This window comes from Octodon degus, unplaced genomic scaffold (genome assembly GCF_000260255.1).
Source record: "Octodon degus isolate 3935 unplaced genomic scaffold, OctDeg1.0 scaffold00016, whole genome shotgun sequence".
Lineage (NCBI taxonomy): Eukaryota > Metazoa > Chordata > Mammalia > Rodentia > Octodontidae > Octodon > Octodon degus.
The window spans coordinates 25363061-25376300 of record NW_004524592.1 but is presented as its reverse complement, the minus strand read 5'-3'; the positions used below and the strand labels follow the sequence as shown (position 1 = coordinate 25376300).

Genomic DNA, 13240 nt, shown 5'->3' with positions numbered 1-13240 from the left:
GGCGCAGGGTAGCAGGAAACTCTCCGCACACTCACCGGACCTTGCCTTTCATTTTGGAGGAGTAGAAAGCAGGTAGTTTTTCTCACCTACATTTAAGCGCTCTTGCTGAGAAGGCCTCTTTCTGCTCTTTCCCCTCTCCACAGAACTTCTGCGACTTTCAGGACCAGCCACACAGCAGCCCCTGATGCAAAGGCAGCAGCCACAGCCACAGCCACAGTCGCAGCCGCAGACACCCCAGCCGCAGCCGCAGCTGCAGCCGCAGCCGCAGACACCCGAACCGCCACAGCACAGCTTGTCCGGGAAGCCCCAGCCTGAGGCCATTGGTGCCTACTCCTCCTCAGCAGCACCCGGCCTGTACATGAAACGACCCAACCCAGTTAGTCCTTACCCAAGCTCTTCCCACGGTGCAGATGTATACAGAGGTGCCAGCCCTGGGGACTTCTATTCCCCCTCTTCCCACGCTTCGGGTTCATATTTGAGTTCTCCTAATCCTGTGAGCCCCTACCCTGGGCTCTTAAATCAGAATAACCAATACCCTTCCTACCCGTGCAACGGGACTGCATCCGTGGACAACTGCGCCCCTTACCTGGGCTCCTACTCTTCCCAGCCTCAGCCCATTCTGTACAGGTACCCGAGCCAAGACCATCTTGCAAAGCTTAACCTCCCACCAATCCATAGCCTCTACCAGCAAAGGTTTGAAGACACCCAGAGTTTCCCCTCCAAGTACTTGGGCTACGGAACCCCGCCCATGCAGGGCGTCCACTGTGTAGGGTCCTTTCCTCCCTACGTAGCCCGCGAGATGGACCGCCACTGCGTGGGCGCAGCTTCCGGGTGTCCATCCAGTCTGGGGCATCCCAACGAAAACAGTAAGAACAGCATACCCAACCCACCTGGACCCCTGGTCCCTAACCACAGCGCAGCCACAGGCAGCATCAGTAGCTCCCTGCACGCCCTGCACCTGCAGAGCAAGGAAAATGCTGGGCTTCCCCACACGGCCAACGGGCTGCCCAGGGTGCCCCCGGGATGCCCCCCGGACAGGCCCCTGTCCGTGCAGGGACTGCTGTACCAGCTCAGTGAAGCCAACGGTCAGGAAAAGCAGGCTGCGGTACCTTCTCAGGAGGTGCCTCAGGCAACCGAGGACGACGAGGTGTGGTCGGACAGTGAGCAGAGCTTCCTAGACCCCGACATCGGAGGCGTGGCCGTGGCCCCCACGCATGGTTCCATCCTTATCGAGTGTGCCAAGCGCGAGCTACACGCCACCACGCCCTTGAACGACCCTGACAGAACCGACCCCAGCAGGGTCTCGCTTGTCTTCTACCAGCACAAGAGCATGAACGAGCCCAAGCATGGCCTGGCACTGTGGGAGGCCAAAATGGCAGAGAAGGCCCGGGAGAAGGAGGAGGAGTGTGAAAAGTACGGGCCAGACTACGTGGCCCAGAAAGCCCACAGCAAGAAGGTAAAGCGGGAGCCCGCCGAGCCGCAGGAGCCACACCAGCCCACCTACCTGCGCTTCATCAGGTCCTTGGGCGAGAAGACCTCCTCCGTGACCACCGACTCCACGGTCACCACGGCTCCATACGCTTTCACTCGAGTCACTGGGCCTTACAACAGGTACATCTGAGGGTGGCCTGGGCTGCAGGCTCACGGGGACACGGTGGGGTCGGGGCTCGGTGTTCACAGTGAGCCTCCCTCTCCCACAGGGAGAGTGCTCATCCTTCGGAAGCACTTAGGTCCACTGACCCACCTACAGGTGGCATCGAGAAAAAGACCAAAGCATTCTATGCAAAAAGGAAAAAAAAAAAACAACAACGGGGGGGTGGGGGGATGTTCCACAACTCACATTCTTAAACACTGGTTCTGTTATCGGGCAAGATGCTGATGTAAATGTGATTCCTTCCCCGCACACACAACTCTATACATCTGTGACCACTTTTAATAATACCAAGTTTGGGTAGTCACAGAACACAAATCAAGTACTGTCGTATTACAGTTGCAGGAATCTTAAAAAGACCATCTGGTGCTGAATCTATGATGTACTGAAATACTGGAATTATGGTTTCTAACATGCAGTTTTTACTGTAATCTTAATATTAACTTTTATTTATCAAAATAGCTACAGGAAGCATACATGAATAGCAACAAAACACTGAATTTGTTTGGGTGTTCTACGAAATGGTGCTAAGAAAATGGTGTCTTTCATAGCTAAAAATATAATGCCTTTTTTATGATGGAGATGCTACCAATGTACTCCAGTACCCCAGAAGGAAAGGGGTGCCTTTTCACCCAAGTTTTTATCCTAAATTACCTGTTCTTCTAGGAGTTTAGTTTTTAAAATGTGGACATTTTAAAAGCTTCTGAGTTTTGTTCATCCGGTGGTGTCCTGTAGGACGATAAATGCATAGATGTACATCTACACAGCCCCTTAGGAGATGTACACATGTAGGTATATATAAATATTTTAAATAGTGTTTTAGAAGCACTTTGCCTACCTAAGCTTTGGCAACTTGAACAATGCTAAGGTACTGAGACGTTTAAAAACAGAAGTTTACTTTCATTTGAAGATGAAAATTTTTATTTCTAAAGGAAACAAAGCTTTTCAACCATTTTTGCTTTTGGCCACACATCCGGTGATGAGCAGTAGTGTTCATTATGAACACAGCCAGTGAAATCTGAAATGAGGTGGACAGGATTCAAGGGAATGTGTCAGTCCACAAAATGTGCTTTCTGGTGCTCACCTCACGTGCTATACTGTAAAACAGTTTTCTACAACATTGTGAGACAAGTTCGTTGCTCAGACATGTCATGACTCTCTAAGAACTGCTGTTAGACACAGGTCGCAGTGAGCCGCATGCTCCCCTTGGCAGAGCCTGTCCGCTCCAGCCCAGGCTGGGCAGGGTTCTGTACGCTGCTCAGAAGCTGAATGGCATTCGCCGTTGTGTTGATAGCTCTTTACCTTGGGACAGCATCATGTCTTAGCTTCAGTGTCCTCCTTAGCAGGCAAATTGGGTGGACTGATTCCAGCAAAAGATGAATGAACAGGGTTAGTTCTGTGTGTGTCTGTTGGTGAAAAAGAAATAAATAAAATAAAACAGGCAGCTGGTTTGCTGTAGTGGTTTTAAATCATTAATTTGTATAAAGAAGTGCAAGAGTTGTATAGTAAATTAAATTGTAAACAAACTTTTTTAACGCAATGCTTTAGTATTTTAGTACTGTAAAATAATTAAATATATACATATATATGGAATTGAATTCGAACTCACATCACGATGGTGCTACTCAGCCTGCTACAGTTATATCATAATGTGAGCAGAAAATTCATGAAAGGGTTGAGTGATATTTCCACTTGCCATATACCTCAACACTAGTTTGGCAATAGGATTTTGAACTGAGATTGAAAGCTTATAGCGTTGTGTACCATCATTTTTTTTTCCAAGTCTTTTTATAATTATTAAAAAAAATACCTTTTTTTCAGTACTTGATTTTTTTCGCAAGTATAACTTGAACTTCGACCTTTTTGTTCTAAAAAATCAGGGCTATTTCAACTCCCCTTATGCCAACATGTCACCTGTGTTTGTGTAATACTATCTTAGGTTAATAAATACATTCTTTTTCAGGGATTTAACCCTTTTATTTTGAATCCCTCCTATTTTACTTGTACATGTACTGATGTAAGTAAGACTAATTTTTGTAAATCTGTTGGTTGTTATTGTAAAGAAGTGTGGAAACTCTTTTGACTATTTCAAGGAGGAAAAATATTACATGAAAATAGAATGCACTGAGCTGATAAAGGGAAACTTGTAAGCTAGGAGTTTGGGAAGTAGCTGTTGGCCAGAGTATCGAACTCTCCATAAAGCCCACTCTGACCAGATAGGCAGTACAGGCAAATACTTCACAAGGACTTCCGTAATGGGCCTGACAGCAAGGCACGGTGTCCAGTCAGACTGTACTAAGTACATTTTTGCTTACTAGCTTTTCACATAAATTCTTAATCAGTGAAAACTCTTGGGTTTTGTTGGTTAAATCTTTATAATCATTGTAGACTTTGTGGAGGTTTTATTGGTCAAATCTTTAAATCAGTGGAGACCTTTCATTTCTGTCGGTCAAATCTTTATAAGATGGTTTTTGTCTTTTAAAAAGCGCTCAAGTTTTTGGCTGTGTCCAATTCATAAGCATTTTAAGCCATTTGCTTTGCATCCGGATCTCACAGCTGCGCTGTTTTCCGTAATCCAGTGCTCTCTGCGCGTGCGTTTGTGATGGAGAGTCAGCTGCCCAATGAATATTTGGTGACTATGTCATCCACTGTCATTTTCAAACTGCTGGCCAACAAGAGCAGGAAGTGTAGCTTGGGTAGGTTAGAGAGGAGGAGAGGAAGCTGAGTGTCGGATTGTATGTACCAGACCCGTAACTGTACATACTTCACCTGCCTCAGTTAGAATGAATCGAAAGCCCACCTACAGTTTGCTGATACAGGCTGACTCCATGGCCACACCTGACCATGCTTTGGTGGTGGCAGCTTTACTTGAATGAATTTTTCATCTTGATTGACGCACAGTGACACATAGTTCACTTCTAAAAGCTAGTGGGCTAACTTTGGTAGGAAATGTTTGCATTTGGACACTAAAATAATGAACTTCTGGGTGCATTTTTCTATGCTTATTTTTTTTTTTTAACTTAGTCTCATTTCATTTTCATGAGATGTTTGGTTTGTTTGTAAAATCTGATGGTGGTTATAAATACTGTAAAGTATTATAATGTTATGAATGCAGGTTATTTGAAAGCTGTTTATTATATCATTCCTGATAACGCTATGTGAGTGTTTTTAATAAAATTTATATTTATTTAATGCACTCAAAGTGTCATGTTGCTGGGGTTTCTCTACATTTCTTGAGGGCCCACTACCTCTCCAAGGTTAAAGGGAATGAAAAAAAAAATTAAGATGAGTTTTTACTCATCCATTTGCAAAAGGTCTCCCTACTTCCTGTTTATTTGCCTTCTGTTCTCTTTATATGTGCTTTTAGTTTCTCATAGAAGAGAGATGTGTGTTTAATTCTCAATATTACGGTCTCAAGATGCATATCCCCTTATTTCTGGATGCCTCCTTTATCCTTCTCTGTGGCAGAATAGTACTCCATTGCATATAAATATCATTCTTTACCCATTCATCTGTTGGTGGGGTGGAGGTGGGAGACAAAGCTTTTTCAAATCTAAGGGAACCAGGATCTGGAAGGTGCAGGGAAAGAGGCAAGAGTGCTCATTCTTCAATAAAGAATGAAGATGTGCTGTGTGTATGTGTCAACTCCCTGTGGTAACTGGAATCAGATACTGGAAGCATGAACTAATAAAGAACTTTTCAGACAGTTCGAATGTCAGCCTCCACGAATCAATTGCCAGGCACATACATGCGTGCCTATAATCCCAACACTGAGGCTGAGGCAGGAGGATCGCTGTGAGTTCAAGGCAAGCCTGAAATTTGTAGCAAAATCCTATCTCAAAATCCAAAGGTAAATAAATATATCCACATTTAGTATCCAAATAAATATATATTACCCAACTAGGGCCAAAGTATCTAGTCTAGCTGTTGGCTCATGTTTTCCCAGCCTGCTCTGCAGCCCAGAGGAAGCGAAGGAGGAGGTGGTGATGGATGCTGCGTCTTCAGTGGCCCTGCAGGAACTGTACACGAGGATTCTGGGGTCACAGGGGCTTAGACCAAGGCCTCGTCTGTGTCAGACTCCCAGCCTCCTGTCCATGCCCTATGCCCCCCTGGAAAGCAGGCAGGAGATGGTGTGCGAAGGGATTAGGGCCTGGGAGCCTCCAAACTGGCACCCTCGTCCCATCCTGCATGGCATCCCACCCAGCGTGGCAGAGAAGTCACTCGGGTCACCGCAGCCTGAGGGAGTCACTTCCCTTTCTCCCTAGGCAGGCCAAAATTGGGAAATGAAAACTGGAGCCCCTCTCTGCCCCCACCTGGGAGGTTCGTGTAGGACTCATCTGAGCTGCTATGCAATGAACTCAAGTAACGTTACTGTTAAAAAAATTCTGTGACTTTTTTTCCCCCTTCAGTTTTCTTTAGACTTCACCTCCTGGACTGAGGTCTGCTCTCATGCCCCTGCCTGGCATGGGCTGGTCCATAGATGCCTCCCCACTTCCACATGAGATCTCCGCGGCCCAGGCAGGTGAAAGTTAGGTTAACAGGCACAAAAGCTTTTCCTGCCTGGGCCCTGTCCTGAGCCAACCAGCTGCACAGGCTCGGGTGCCAGAGGGGTTGCTGATGAGTTCCCAGGGGACTCTGATAAGGGAGACTGACAGCTAGGGACAGCAAGCAGTCCACCATTCCTAACACTTGAGGAAGAATTGCCACGAACAGCCCTTTGTTGCATGTGGGCAGCGCACAGCTGCCGGAGCACAGCATGGTGCCACTTGCTTCTCTATGCCTGTGGATGGTTCACTGTTTAGACTCTTCTCACCATGAGGCATCCTGCTTAGCTCTAACTCCTCCCTAACCACTGCTCTATCTGCCCAGCCGTGCAAGAGTCGTGATGCAGCAGGGCACTAAGATGTTTCTATGGGAAGCCTTGGTTTAAAAGCCATCAGAGGTGCTCCAAAGATCCCAGCTGTGGGAGCCTCTTTGCTTTCCTAATGAAGGTAAGGACAGTATGCAGGGTGTGGAGCTTCTTCCCAACTTCTGGGGCCTGGATCTGTGAAGGGTTTGTTGGTGCACATTGCTCTACCTGCACTCTCCCCTTCCTGTAAAACCACACTCTAGTTGTTGCAATGGAAACACAGAGAGGAGACACTCAGGAAAGAATTAACTGCAATTTTCACTGTTTCAGGTTTTCCAGTACATAGTTAAGTTACAAAGAAGAAAGAGCTTTTTGTTCTGATACATTGGAAGTCACCTGCTTAAATCCTCTCCCTCACCAGCTAATTTCTCACAGATTTCTTTGGTCATTAGTTCACCATTCACTCTTTCAAGAAGGCCCTGTTCCTTGCATATGGGACTGACAAAATGGCTTTCTTCAGGGCTCCATTTAGGCTGGGGTGGGGTCAAGAGAGTGCAGGGCCTGCCTGCTGACAGCCAGCTTAGACGTCCCTGGAACCCAGGCCCCACCAATGGTCCCACCGATCACCCATTGTGGAAGATTGTTTATTTAGTCAGCTTATGAGCATGGCAGCCAGCTGTGGAAGGGCCTCAGACAGTGGACACCAGGCACACAGATCACAATCAAGAAAAGACAGTGAACTAAGATTTGGACAAGGCACGTATTTTCTCAGGCAGTGTGGAAATGCAGCCCACTCCCTCCTAACGTCCTAAAGGGAGGTATAGCCCCTTGCAACTAAGATCCTGAATTTCAGCATATAATGCAAATTAACTTAATCTTAAACTGAGATGCCAGTTTACTGTAAACATTGTGCAGGAGCTGGGCTGTAGAGTCTGAGTCCCACTTGGTCATTTTATTTTTAAAATGTATTTAGTACAAGGTCTACAAGGTGTCAAGATACAAATCAGACTCATAGTGCTCTTCCTGTTTTCAGCCTCCCAAGCGCTGGGATTACAGGTGCATTCTACCACACCCAGTCTCAATTGCTGTCTCAGCACACCTCGGGGGTAGGGCCAGCAGGATATACTGGGGATTGAACCCAGGTCCCTGGGTGTGCTTAAGCAGATGCTTTAGTCTGCTGAGCTATCTGGCCAGCCCTCAGTTGATTTTTTTTATTATTTTAATTTTATTGAGAAAAATATGAATGAGACAGTTTCGATAATCAATACATTGCACATTATTATCTTCTTAGTTATCATAGTACAAGAAGCAGACAGGATACCCTGTCCAAACACTATTAGTACACCTCTCTCTTCTTTCTTCTCATTAAGTGAAAGGAGTTGTATATCTATCCTAACTAGTTTGTATGTATAAATACAAAACGATCTTTCCTTTGTAGCCCATTTTTTTTTGTTTAGTCCTGTCAGAGATGAGTATTCTATTGTCATCTAAATACTATAGGTGCTTGAATTCAGCAAAACAATCCAACACTGTCCAGCAGTCTATGATAGTAGTGGGCTATCCTCAGAAGCTATTGACTTGAGCCTTTTACAGCTCATCGTATTAATATGGCTTTACTTTATATAACCTCATTTTTATACTTTTCTGCTGGATGATTAAGACCAAGATAAAGCAAGACCTATATACCAAGAAATGTAACTTTTGTATCTGATAAGTCAGTCAAGTACTCTCAGAATTTATCCTGTAGCCCTGTACTGCACTTTGTAGATTCTTTGTCAGTGTCGGCCATGTGTATGAATCACAGCCATTGCTTGGCCAATGTGCTCTCTGCAAAAGCCTGAGAGAATGTTTTCTCTCCATGTGACTCTCCTTAGGTACACTATACATTATTGATCATATTCCTCTGTGGCTCCATAATCTTCTTGATCAGAAAATTTGGGACACAACTGAGTTACATGATATTACAGTACAGGTTCTCCTATGTCCTGAGTCTTCACTGTCAGCTGGTTATTTTAAATCCATGGATTCATCTGTGTTTATGGACACTACCCAGTTAAATTCCTGTTCCCTATTTGCCTTAAGAAATCCTAAATGCAGCTCACCTGGGGCTCCTCCTGTCCCGCAGAAGCTCTTTCTATTCTCCAATAAACTTTTCCTACTCTTAACCCCCTTTGTCCTTTGGATGTCATTCTTTGATGTCAAGAGACATAAACTGGGCACATCTGACATCTAGCAGACTGCAAGTTATGCTTTTCCTGTGTCATCATGAGGCTTTTGGGGGACATTTAGACATAAACCATAATTTTGGTATATAGAAAAATGAGTGATTTTTGTATCCTGCTACTTTAATGAATTTAACAGTTCCAACAGTCTTTAGGTGAATATTTGCATTTTTCTATGTCTATAACATTTTCTGCAAACAGTCTGACTCCCACCTTCCTGACTTGTGTGCTTTTTATTTTTCTCTTGCCTACTTGAGAAAGATATAAACCTCTGTGGTGTAGATATAAAAGTTTTAACAAAATACTGGCAAAGTGAATTTTACAGTGCATCAGAAAGTCCTCTGCCTCATTGAAGTCAGTTCTATTCCAGACAGAGATGGCTCAGCATCTGCAGATCAATGAACAATACATTGCATCAACAAAACAAAGGACAAAGGTTTTATGAGGTAGGAAGATGTGTGCTAAAATTCAATATGCATTTATGATAAAGTCCTCCATAAATTAGGGCTAGAGGACCGCACACAGACATAATAAAGACCATGTATGAGAGACCCACACCAACGTCCCACTGAATGGGGAAAAGCTGAGAGCTCTTCCTCTAAGACCAGAAGCAGAAGGAACTCATTCTCAGTGCTTTTAGCCTTCTTCAGACATTTTAGCCAGAGGAATTAGGTGAGATAGTGAGGCACAATGCATGCACACAGCAAAGGAAGAAATCAAACCATCACTCTATGCAGATGATGCAACTCTAAACAGAGAAACCCCAAAAAGACCCATCAAAAGATTGTAAGAAATGATCAGCTGTTAAAATAGCAAGGTACAAAGATTAATGAAGAAAAAACAGAAGCTTTTCCATACACCATAATAAATTTTCACAAAAATAATTAAGTATCTAGGAATAACTAAGAAAGTGAAAGGCCTCTACAATGAAAATTGTAAAGTAGTGACGAAAGAAATTGAAAACATTAACAGATAGAAAGACATCCATTTTCAAATGCTTAATTTTTTTGGACTCATTTTGCATGCTTATGTCTGATAATCTGAACAACTCCTTTGGAGACAGTAATGCGCAATATAACTACATTGTTGAATTCCTAGCATCTTGTTTTTTGAAATTCTGTATCATTTTTAATTTTTTATTCTCTTTAAAATAAATAAAATATATATTCACATGACTTAATTTGCTCTACAGATTCAATGAAGTCCTTAAATCAAGGAAATTTTTCACAGTGCTAGTAAGAGCAATCTTAAAATTCACAAGGAAGCACAAAATACCCTAAATAGTGAGAGCAATTTTGAGCAAAAAGAGCAAAACTGAATGCATCATGATTCCTGATTTGGAGACGACAAGCCAGAGAGCCATAGTAATCAAAATAGCATGGGATTGGCATAAAAACAGACACATAAACCAGTGGAACAGAATAGAAAACCTAGAAACAAACTTAGGCATCCACAACCAATTGAGTCAAAAGGGAGGGGGAGAGGGGGGGGGGGGAGGGAGGGGAAAGGAGGAGAGAGGAGGCGATAGGAGGAGAGAGGAGGGGGGAGGGGAGGAGAGGAGAGTAGGGGAGAGGAGGGGAGGGGAGAGGAGGGGAGAGGGGAGAGGAGAAGCCAAAAGCATACATTGAAGAGGATAGTCTCTTTAAAAAATCATGCTGGGAAAACTGGATACCGACATGCCCTATGCAGAAGGTTGAACCTTGACCTGTACCTCTCACCTTGTACACAAGTTAACTCAAAGAGAATCAAAGACCATAAAGAAATGTCTGAAGCCAGTAGAAGAAATAATGGGGGAAATTCATCAAGACTTGACATAAGCAATGATTTTCTGGACAGGACCCCAGTAGCACAGAAAACAAAAACAAAAAGTGGCAAATGGGATTCTGTCCACCTAAAAATTTCTGCACCGCACAGAATCTGATCAACCAAGTACAGACACTACTGAGAAGGGGAGAATGTGCTTGTCATTTATTCATGGGGTGGAGAAAATATCCAGAATGTGTGAAGAACTCAAAAAGCTTAGCAAGAAGAAAACCCCCAAGTAACCCAAATTTTAAGCTGGCAAATATTATGAAAAGGAAAAATAGAAATGCTTAGTTAATATATGAAAAGTGACCAACATCAGCAGCCAGCAGGATGGTGCAGGTCGAAGTCACTGAGAGGTGCCAGCCCATCCTGGTTAGAAGGGTGTAATGTGAAGAAGATGGAGTTGGCCGTGTGTGGCAAAGGGGACCCTTTTCAAGTACTCATGGGAACAAACGCTAGCGCAGCCACTACAGAGAACAATGCAGAGTCTTTTCCAAAAAGCTAAAATAGAGCTATCGTATGATCCAGGTATTGTCCCTCTGGGTGCACACCCTAAGGAAATGACATTGTCACATCCAAAAGACATCTGCTCACACATGTTGACTGCAGCACTGTTCATAATAGCCAGGATACAGAAACAGTGTAGGTGCTCATCCACAGACGAAGCCATGAAGAAAATGTGGTGTTTATATACACACAGTGAAGCACTATACAGCCCTAAAAATGCAGTCCTGTTGTTGGAGCAGAACAGATAGAATTCACTATGTTAAGTGAAGTGAGCCGTGCACAGAAAGGCAAGTATTACATATCTTCTTTCACCCATGGAAGGTAACAAATACAGATCTGAATGTACACCCAGGATTGAGAAGAGGGATAAGATGTCATGACAGTGGTTGGTTTTAATCCCATATGGGTTTAATCCATACAGTACCTGCTGTATGCATGTGTGGCAATATCACAGGGAACCATATTGATACATAACATGTATAAGCTACAATAACACTAAAAAAGAAAAGAAACCGTATGCTGCACAAAGCCTGTAAAACAGTAAATGCTGAAAACGTAGCCTGGCCCCATTCTTCCCTCTTCAATTCCTTTTTTTTTTGTTTTTTGTTTTTTGTATTTTAGTGAAGAGTCTACAGGGTGTTCAGGGTCTCACTACTAGATCCAGCTTGTAGTGACCCACCTGTTTACAGCTCCTAAGAGCTAGGATTACAGGCATACGCCACCACACCCTGTCTCAATTGCCGACTCAGCATGCCCTGGGGGGCGGGGCTGGCAGGGCAAGCCTGGAGATCAAACCCTTGGCCCCTGCACCTGCTTGCAGGTGCTTTAATCCACTGAGCTATTTGGCCGGCCCTTCAATTCCATTTTGAGTAATTGGCTGGTGGGAGGAAAGCCAGCCTGTTGCCCCTGTCTCCTATCACTACCAATAACCAAGCCATTATGTGCAAGTGCTGTCGAGTTCTAGAAATGTGGAACTGGTCTTCGAAGGCCTTAGCACACAGCCTGGACTGGGGGACCCAGAGAGTAGTTCTCATCGCCTACAGGGTCCTCCCTCCCTGTCAATCCTCATGATGAGGATGGCGTTCTGTTTGCAAGTGATGCATTGACTGGTCTGCAGCAGGGAAGACCTTCTCAGAAGGCCACCCAGAAGTTGCCCAATGGCAGGGGCACCTCTAGAGGGCAGGGCAGGGACACCTCCAGAAGGCAGGGCAAGGAGAGCTCCAGAGGGCAGGGCAGGAGCTGCTCCAGAGGGCAGAGCAGGAGCAGCTCCGGAGGGCAGGGCAGGAGCAGCTCCGGAGGGCAGGGCAGGAGCAGCTCCGGAGGGCAGGGCAGGAGCAGCTCCGGAGGGCAGGGCAGGAGCAGCTCGGGAGGGCAGGGCAGGAGCAGCTCCGGTGGGCAGGGCAGGAGCAGCTCCGGAAGGCAGGGCAAGGAGAGCTCCAGAGGGCAGGGCAGGATCAGCTCCGGAGGGCAGGGCAGGAGCAGCTCCGGAGGGCAGGGCAGGGCAGGAGCAGCTCGGGAGGGCAGGGCATGGGCAAGACTGGCTAGAGGAAGGCAATGAGTGGGGCTGCACCTGTCCAAATAATGCCACTCAATCGCAGGGAGAGTCTTGGGACCACCTCATACTTGAGTACTTGCCACACTGGGCTTTGTCTCATCCACAGCTAGCGGTCACCAAGGGCAGCTTCATGAGGCTCGTGAAGCAGGTGGCCACAGCTGCCTAAAAGCTGCTTCCCTGGGCTGTGCTTAAAACATCTAGATGCACAAAAGTTGAGTTTGACACTGATGGTCTTTGAGCTAATCTGGATGAGCCTGGTATTCAAAGAGTAAAAAGGAGAAAATCCTAGGGGCCAGTACCTGGAGGCCTTCTTCAGCTCATTTATATGCCATGCTGAACACCTACCTATACATGGTTCTCTGCAGGGTTACAGTGGGTGAATGTTATGGCTTGTGTCCCCCTAAAGCTGCATGCAGTCATGGAGGTGGGGGGTGCTTTTCAGGGGTGGATGAATCTGGAGTGTGTGCTGCTGGGATCAAGGGTGTGTGGCTACTAAATTAGTCCACTGATTGGCTTGGCATAGTTCTGGGTAGGAGTAAGGGTGCGCCTCTCAATAGAAGCTAGGAGGGGAGAGAGGGAGAGAGAGAGAGAGAGAGAGAGAGAGAGAGAGAGAGAGAGAGAGAGAGAGACAGACAGACAGACAGACAGAC

The 13240-nt window shown here is 45.5% G+C and overlaps 1 protein-coding gene across 2 annotated transcripts in view; it reads left to right on the top strand.

Annotated features, from left to right (window-relative positions):
- Positions 1-4827, top strand: part of Tet2 (tet methylcytosine dioxygenase 2) — a 92801-nt gene extending 87974 nt beyond the window's left edge. For both annotated transcript variants that reach the window (XM_023710029.1, XM_004626707.2), the window contains one exon: positions 144-4827. In XM_023710029.1, coding sequence (XP_023565797.1) covers positions 144-1621 — 1478 coding nt within the window. In that variant the 3' untranslated portion in view covers positions 1622-4827. The remainder of the gene's footprint in view (positions 1-143) is intronic.
- Positions 4828-13240: the final 8413 nt, after the last annotated feature.